Raw genomic sequence first — 9,117 nt, forward strand, 5'->3', positions numbered from 1 at the left:
GGACCCGGCACTTGGCCTTGTTGAACCTCATACAGTTGGCCTCGGCCCATCGATCCAGCCTGTCCAGGTCCCTCTGCAGAGCCTTCCTACCCTCCAGCAGATCAACACTGCCGCCCAACTTGGTGTCGTCTGCAAACTTACTGAGGGAGCACTCGATCCCCTCGTCCAGATCGTTGATAAAGATATTGAACAGGACTGGCCCCAAAACTGAGCTGAGACTCTGGCTTTCCTCCAAGTCTCCCAAGGAAAGAGGAGCTCATTCCCACAGATGTTCAAACTACCGGCACAAGCAGCACACAGACAAACCACCCATGACACACCCCGAGTGGTCTCATCTTTATTCTCCCACAGACCAAGGGAAGGGGATACGGCAGAGTATCGAGAGGGGACTCCTGGCGACCCTGCTCCCCAGGCACGCACCGTTTGCAGCGTGCTGCTGGGTACCGGCTGTTTGTGACAGACTGGCTTTGTCAGGCTGGGCTGCTTCGGCTCCTTACTGCAGGGGCTCTCACAGAAGACTGGCCTCGGGGTTCGTATGGTCCACGTCACGCCAGTAAGGAAGCAGTGAAGGAAGAGCAGACAGGTTTTTTTCCAGGCGTGACCAAAGTTGTGCTGCTAGAAAGCTGTTGCCTTTTGTTGATAGATGGAGCCCATCAGACAAATAGGAAGAGAAATCCTACAGGGGAGGTTAAAACCAGGTATTAATGTATTTGCTATTTGCAAATAGGAGGTCTTGAGTGGTTTTTAAGTTAAGTAAGTTCTTCAAAGCCAGCTGGTATATATACTGGTTTCTTTTTTCACTGTTTGTGTTAAAATATTAACAGAATGTTCTGATGGCCGAAGTCACTACTATTCATCAGGAAAAGATCACAAGATTAAGCGATGCAATCAAAATACTGAGTCAACTGCACAGTCCACTGCACCAGGGAGTGCAGGAGAGAGAAAAGATTCAGTGTCCGAACGGGAGTTACCTGCTTATGGAAAGTCTGCAATCTGTCACGTGGACGAGTTTGGGTATTTGGTCAGAAGCATCAGCAAGGTACCCGTGCGACCTGCTCTGACTTTGAAGTTAGCCCAATGCTGTGCAGGAGGCTGGACTAGGTGCCTCCAGAGCCCCCTTCCAACCTAAACCATTCCATGATTCAAAGTCCAAGGAAAAGGTTATTTACATGTAATGCACCCAGGGGACATTTGCTAACCAAATACAACAATCAGGTTGTATTAAGCTCTATTTCTCCCAGTCCAGTACGAAGCATTCTGGATTACTTTTTTCCTTCCCCAAAATGTGATTTGGATATATTTTCTATCATTTCAGTGATAATGCAGCACTATAGGTTCCTCTACGCTAAATGATGCATTTCACAATTCATGACAGCTTCAAAGCCTTTCTCACGACATCATACCTGATTTTTTTGCATCAATGTCCAGAGGTCAAGTACATCGGTTCCACAGTCCCTAGCTACCCGAACACAGGCCTGAGCGTATTCCCCAGTGGTGGCATTGCGGCGATTTAATTTGTCACCTATCGGACACAAAGAAAACATTTAGCAATCATGACTGACACAGTTTGATTTCTGTCTTCTGTGGCACACATGATGTGTATAAGTTTGTTACACCAGCAGACACAACCAATGACAAACCAAATCCGAAGCACCTCAATTTAAGTGGCTGGCAGCTATAGCTCATTTAGTCTCTTTCAGGGCACCTTTTGGTTTTGAGGCATTTCAAAATATATTTCTTGATAACATTCTTGCTAAGATGTGTAACAGGTGAGAGAGGCAACGGCAACAAGCATACAGCATAACGCTTATTTCTGTGCTGCTCACAGCTTTTGCCTTCTGTCAAGCTTCAGGTGAAATCAGTACATAGATTTAAAACTCTTCATACACCTGCTGCTAGCATGTAGAATAGAGTTAAGTAAATGTAAATCTATCTGCAAGCTTGCCTTCTGCTTCCTGGATGTCATCAGACATTTAACATCTCCTTACAGTAGTCTCCTCACTGTAACACGCTGGTGAAAGTGGAGTCCATTTAGGTACAAAGCTTTATTAGCACTCGCCACTGCTACCTTTGTGCACACAGTTGCACTGGGAGCTGGACGTTCAGTACGTGCTCAGTGCTAGTTCAGTACGTGCTACTGCAAGCCAGCAGTTTTGCACAGACCACAGTGAAACTTTGGGGCAGGATATTATTAAGTTATGTTGTTTGGGGTTGTTTTAAATGGGACCTATAATGCAATTCATCAACTCCTACTCTACTCCCTCCTTCCATCTGATGATTCCCACTTCTTCACACTGCCACCTCTTTCCTCCCATCATTTCTTTTCATCATAAAAATACCCTCTGCAGCCTCGCCGGTCCTTCCCCACCACGGTACGTTTCTGAACTCTTGCTTCAACTTTCTTCCTAGTTCAACTCTCCCATAGACTGAGCAGCCCTTCAGCTCATTCAGCCTCCGCCATGCAGCTCCCTTTGTGGCCAAGTTCCCTGTATTGATCACAAGCTCACCTCTCCAGGTGAGGTCCTGCAGTCCTGTGCTCTTCCCTTTCTATGACTTCTAATCTAGCAGAGTTGATAATTTCCTATTCTCCCTTTGCCTTGTCTTTCATCGTTAGGATTACTTCTCGACTGTTTCATTCCTCTTCCATTCTGGAAGCACACAAACACATGCCTGCTCTCAACGTGCAGCTCTGCAAGAGCATGTGCTGAGTCTATAAGCTAAGAGCAGCAGCCAAAAGAAAGAGGTTCAGAGAACATGGTGGTCCCCTGAGGGACCGAGGAGGCAACCTAGTGACCTACCCCGACCTCTGCATGTACCCACTCAGCTTGGGAAGGAGGACAGACAACATTGGGGAGCAACGAGTTAGGGGATACTCAGAAATGCCAGATGCATCTGGGTGGGTGGGACTCACCTGAAGGAGCTGCCTGTTGCATTAGGGAGACCAATGCCTACCACCTACAAAAATTCATGGCTAATGGGAAACCCACAGCGACTGGAAGAAGGTTAACATTACACCCATTTTTAAGAAAGGTAAGAAAAAGGACCTGGGGAACTGTCGATCACTTGGCCTCATCTCAGTGCTGGGAAAGACAGTTGAGTTACCTCCTCTTGGGATTCATTTCCAAACAAATGAAGGACAAAAAGGAACTATCAACACGAATTCAGCAAAGCCAGATAGTGCTTGACCAACCCAATTGCCTTCTGCAATGAAATGATGGCTACACAGATGACAAAGAGCAGCTCTGACTTTGGTAAGGGCTTTGACTCTGTCTCCCACAGCACTCTCATTTGGAAGCAGTTTCTTTTCGTGCCTCTCTTCACACCTGGATGAATGTTTCTGTGATCATCATCATCCTCGTGTTTCACATCTCTCCTTTGTTCTGATATCTATCTGACAAAACTAGAAATAAGTAGAACATTTCTCCTGGATACTGGTTGAAGGCAGATGATCTGATATTGCTGCTTACTCTGCCCACAATACTTTATTTGTGGTTCACACTCTGAGATCACCCTGTCTTTTGTTCCATCCCTAGACAGCAATCTCTTTTAGACATATGCTGGCAGATTCAACACCGTAAATGCAAGCTTCCCCCCTCCCTACCCCATAAAAAGGATAGCTTTAAGATGAAAATGAACTAACATTTAATTTTACTTTGATGGCTAGGAGCCAGATAACAGCATTCATGGTGTGCTCACCCAACAGATCTTCAAAAGGACAATACGGGTGCATGTTTGGCAAACTACGGCTGTGCCAGCTTTAGCGAGAGCTGGGCACACACACCAGGAAAGGCTGCTCTGCGCCCGACCTACCCCTTACGCCCTGTCCAAGGACCTACTACTGTCACATATACAGTACTGGCCATGTCTGATGTTTGATCTGACTGCTACAGCTGCTACTGTCTTACACAATTTGTGGGTATTACTCTAGGACTTTCTCTCCTTTTCCGACTGAAATGTAAAAACTACCCTGCTGGATGAGACTGAAAGTCCATATAGTCCCAAATCTGGTTTGCACAGTGATCACTGCTACATGCCAAAGATCCCTAACGGAAAGTCATGCAATAACACAGTCTAATTTAATGCAGTTTAAACATGAGGTCATCTTCAAAATGTCACCACTTTGATTGAGTATACAACTCAGGATACGCAATACCACCTAAATTTGAGAAAACCTTGCAAATACTAAGGTGACAGCTCTGTGCTTACCTGAAGCTAACCCAAAAGTCTTTTATAAATGTGCAAGAACTGGACAAGCTGTCCAAATGAAAAGAGGACATGCTCTCAGGAGGTATAAACTGTTGCTGCTGGAGTCAGTGGGATTATGGCAATTTCCACCAGCTCAGTAACACGAAGTAAGCTATGCTGTTATGTCTCTATTTTTAGAGTTAGCTTGAACAACGTAATGAGAAATCATTTAATCACCTTTTCCTTCTTTTTCAGGTAATTTTATTAGCATCCTTAGAATATGATATTCTCTGGAGGTTTTTCAAATTTAAAATAAACCTGGCTAGGATATTACTGCTTAACAAATGATGTGAAATATGCTGTGACTATTATGAAATTTTCTAAGGCACACAACACCAAAATTTCTTCCATTATTCATGTTATTTTGGAAGCTGCTAGGACATGACACAGTCTGCCTAGGACATCTCAGCAAAACCTACGTTCTCAAAGGGCAGCCACTTCTGTCAGTTTTATGCACAAACAGATCAATCAACACTTTCAAAAGGATGTTACTAGTTAGTTGGTAGTTACTCCACAAGCTTATTCAAAAGGTGTTTAGCAAAACAGCTAGCAGTCCTTTTCCATCAACTCAAAGAACATGACTGCAATCTGGTACAAGCACAAAGCTAATCATCTGTCAGCCTGGGATCAGCAACTTACACTCTGCCAGTAAAACGCAGAAATTCTGCCCATCCGTATCATTCTTTTACCTTTGGCAAGACACTCCTTTTCCCAAGCTGATTCCTGAAGAGGTGGTGGCGTTATCAAAATAATCCTGTCTTCAGTAATGTCTACCGACTTCAGATACTGTATCATGCTCTTTAAGTTTGCAGCATATTCCTCCAAAGGAACGTGTTGCTTAGGGTTCAGATCTGTTAGGGGATGGAGCACATGCATTAGCGATGTTGAACTGCTTACAGTTTACTGCTGCTTAGCAATGTTAACTGCTTACACAACATAACGTACTTTTACACAGTGTATGGATGTGGGCACACATTTTCAGTAAGCAGTTCTCCTCAACCATTGATTCAGGAGGTGTCGTGGGAAAATGCCATTCCTCAATATCCAAAGCAGACAAATTAGGAGTTTAAGCCCAGCGCTTCCAAATAATACAAATGAGAGACAGGGGAAAAGAAATCACCTTTTTTTTTTTTTTCCAAAGATGCTTTGTCTTGCAACTCCGTATCTTAGATTTAGATCACATAATCACCTCAAACTTCACCTAAAACAAAAGCTAAGATTTTTCACTCTCTTGGATGCAGAGAAAAATTTCAAAATTCCCATGGATGTACAGACAGTCCTTCGTGCACTGAGGTTATCATTTTGATTAGACTAGCTCTGCGTGCTGCTATGCTTATCTTAAAGAGAATCCAAATGTTACCTTCCCTCATTTCCTCAACCCATCTGCCAAGAACTCATCAGACTGCTTTAGAGGCAGAAAAATCAGCTAGATGCCCAACTCCAATTTTAGGTGATGGATATACAACTAATTCTTGAGCACCTTGAAATTTAGTTTTAATATTGAAACTTGGTGAGAGGGAGAGAAATTGAAGGCACTGCATGGTTTAAATACAAACAAAATGATTGAAAACAATCCACTGTAAAAATGAAAAAAGGGCAACTGCTTCATAAAGAAGTGGCAGGAAAAGTCTGTGTAATGTTCTGCCTTTTCTGCTAAACTGTAAAACTGTCTTGAAAGAACAGGTCACGGGAAAAAAAAAAGAAAGCTACTGTACCTTTCAAAGCACTGTCATTGGCTCCAAAGAAAATAGTAACTGCAACAGTACTCTCAGCACCAGTACTTTTACTGATCAGTCTTGGAAGGATCAATTTAGCCCACCTGGTGTTGTACCCTGAGAGCCCACGGTTCACAACATCACATTTTCTGAAACAAAGACACATACCAAAAAGAACATCTCTCCTCTGCCCACCATAACAAAACTTGGGAAGTTTTGAACCATTCTGCCAGGATACCTGCCTCCATCCCTCTCAGAAACAATGGGATGTCACAGGAGTTTTCAGTTTTGAAAGTGCACCCACAGACTGCGTATGTAGTATTTATCTGTCACTTAAACTTTGAAACTAGAACAACAATCTTGACAATCACTAAGGATTTTTTTCTTTCCACTCAAGCTTTGAGTGGAAGGAAACACCCAATGAGTACTTCTACCAGTATTGGGCAGGTTACCACTGAGGCAGTTCCACTTCAATAAATAAATAAATGTTAATAAATAAATACATTAAATATTAACTTGTGTTGGTTTTTTTAGAAAAGCTGCATGACTTCGTGCATGCTAGAAATTACTTTTGAAATTTAAGCTCTTACCTGACCAGTCTCTCAGCAAGGGATGCCCCCCAGCCATTTTCCTGGAAGGAAAACTGAAAGCAAGGAACACGGTTAGACCCTCACTGAAGAACTCGTTCCCCTGCAGGTCAGTCCCACCACCAGCACCTTCCCTCCTCAAAAGCTTTTTGTGCACGGCCTCTGGCACTGCTGCAGCAGCTTCCTCCCTCCCAGCCTGCCTTGTCCCTGCAGAGGTCAAACAGCCCTGGTCTTACCCAGACATACGACTGGCATCGGAGGCAATGTGGGACCATACCTACAAAGTGACAGACCCTGGGGTCCCTTTGTAATCAAAGCTGACTGCTGTCAAGCTGTAGTTTCATTTTGGCTGGTGAGGCTTTTCTTTTTCCCTTCCATTTTCTACTTTATTTCTAAGATCCTTTCACCGTGCCTTCATTCTGGAGAGCACCTCTCAAAAATCCTCTCTCCACACGCTGCTTCGAGTGCAGTTCTAGTAGGTAGATACCTACCTCTTCCTGTAGGGGAAAGATTAATCCCTTCTCCTTATTCCCACTGCTGCACCATCCTCCCTGTTACAACGCTCCGCCTGTTTATAGAGCTGCACAGTGAGTTGGTTTAGACCCCGCCACCCGCCCGCCTCAGCCGAAGGAGGCGGCTTCCCGCGGCTGCCTGACGGCAGGTGCCGCGGCGGCTGGCGCTGCAGAGCGGGCGGGCCGCAGCCCCTGAGGAGAGCGGCTCACGGGGCAGTATCTACCTGTCACTTAAACTTTGAAACTAGAACAACAATCTTGACAATCACCCCGCCACCCCGCCGGGCGCGCTTCTCCTGCGCCAGCCGAGGTGGGGACCGGCGGCGAGGAGAGGCTGGGGGCCACGCAGCCCCGCACTAGGGCAGGCACATCCCCTCCCGCTGCAGCCGCCGGCTGCTCCTTTTTCCTTAAAAATTAATAATAAGCAAAGCCCCGTGCTTGGCACAGGCGCTCAGTCTAACGCCGGGCCGCTGCTGGCGCGGCGTTCAAGGAACACCAGGGCGCAGACCGCGGGCCGCCGCTCCCCCTACGAGGAACTGGGATGTTTATGGGGCTCCGGTGCTCCACGCGGGAACTGAGGGGGGCCACCGGCCCCGCGCGGGGCCCACGGCGGCGAGGAGACCCCGCCAGACCCGCAGCCGGGGGCGGCGGCGCGGGCCCTGAGGGAGGGGCTGCCGCAGGGCCGCTACCTCAGTGATGGAGTCTCCGAGGAGGACGACGCGGGGCCAGACCAGGAGCCGCCCGCAGGCGCCCGCCTCCGCCAGCGCCATGGCCGCCGCCGGACGTCCGCCAGCAGCAGGGCGGGGAGGAGGAGGCCGCGCCGCTTCCTCTGCGGCGGGACACAGGGCGGCCGCGGCTCAGGGTAGCTGCCGTTTAGATCCGCGTTAAAAACCGGCTTCAAGTTCCAGCACCGCCAATGTTTTATGGCCTCCCCCTCTTTAAAAGGCTTATTGCTGGACGTGCAGTACGTCCCCCTGCGGGGCCGGGGGCCCTGGAGAAGAGGCGGCAGCCTGCTGCACGGCGGCGGCGCTGGGCGCCCGGGGCAGGCCGGGCACCGCGGCCGGGGAGCGGGCCCGCCGGGCGCAGCTGCGCGGGAAGAGGGAGGCACAGTGTTGGGGACCAACCCTCTGGCACGTCTAACGGCCCCCGCCCTCAGATTGGCGGAAAGCACATTTAAATAAACATGCATCATTTTAAAAGAAAGATTTTTATCTGTTCCAAAGAGAAACTTCCTTTTTAAGAAAAGGCAATTACCTCCTTTAAAAGACTTCATACTCTTAGTTAGCTAGTGACATACAACTTGGGGAGGAAAGCTGTCCCTAATTCTGCTAATACTAATAATACGCTAATACTGCTGTAGAGATTATCAGATGCCAATTTAATCAGCTGAAAAAAGGGGAAAAAAAAGTTGTCCTACAAGGGAAAGATAGTATTCCTTTGTGGAAAACTTACTTTCTGTGGACATTTTTCAGCATGATTTACTGTTTGGCAACAACCGCAGCTAAGTTGGAGTATCACATTTGTATTTGAAATTCTCTACGTCCTGCAGTTTCCGATACCCATTTCACTTTGTCCGGGAAGACTATCTCACCAGCACGGAGTGACGGCCGCCGGCGGGAGCAGATGTGTGCTGACTGTGACAGAAAGAGTGATAGGAGCCATCTGCACTTGAGGCTGTTACAGGTCGCAAGCGCTGACTTCGCTTGAAGCTGATTTTGTTCATCTAGTCCAGTTAACAGCAATGCCTGCATACATAGTTTTAAAGCTCCAGTTAACCCCAGTATGCAAACATGGATTCCATTTTAAATGGGTTCAAGCACCCTTTGACTTCAAGCAGATACAAGCATGCAGGTATTTGCTTCCTTGACAGGAACAAAATTATATACAAGCTTTATTCTGAGCATATGCAAACCCAAAACATCCAATTTATCCTCCAACTGGTTGTTAATCTTCAAAAAAATAAAACTATCTCAATTTAATTTTTGTAATTCTACATTTAGATAGGTTAAGAATTTTTTCTTATTTCTTGTATGTGCACATAAGAAAAAAGAACATATG

General features: G+C 46.5%; 1 protein-coding gene across 3 annotated transcripts; it reads right to left on the bottom strand.

Moving 5' to 3' along the window:
* Nucleotides 1-312: 312 nt before the first annotated feature.
* Nucleotides 313-8,161, bottom strand: IAH1 (isoamyl acetate hydrolyzing esterase 1 (putative)). Of its 3 annotated transcripts, none has more exons than XM_075145086.1 (6): nucleotides 7,749-8,161; nucleotides 6,551-6,603; nucleotides 5,961-6,109; nucleotides 4,935-5,096; nucleotides 1,404-1,522; nucleotides 313-676 (listed from the first exon to the last, which is right to left on the bottom strand). In XM_075145086.1, exons 1-6 carry the CDS (start codon nucleotides 7,827-7,829, stop codon nucleotides 509-511), a joined length of 732 nt encoding a protein of 243 aa, XP_075001187.1. In that variant the 5' UTR covers nucleotides 7,830-8,161; the 3' UTR covers nucleotides 313-508. The 3 variants fall into 3 exon arrangements, with proteins under 3 accessions (XP_075001187.1, XP_075001189.1, XP_075001188.1); XM_075145088.1 differs by having other exon boundaries at nucleotides 7,039-7,833; XM_075145087.1 differs by lacking the exon at nucleotides 7,749-8,161 and adding an exon at nucleotides 6,784-7,000.
* Nucleotides 8,162-9,117: the final 956 nt, after the last annotated feature.

The sequence above is a fragment of the Calonectris borealis genome, chromosome 3, assembly GCF_964195595.1.
Source record: "Calonectris borealis chromosome 3, bCalBor7.hap1.2, whole genome shotgun sequence".
Taxonomy (NCBI): domain Eukaryota; kingdom Metazoa; phylum Chordata; class Aves; order Procellariiformes; family Procellariidae; genus Calonectris; species Calonectris borealis.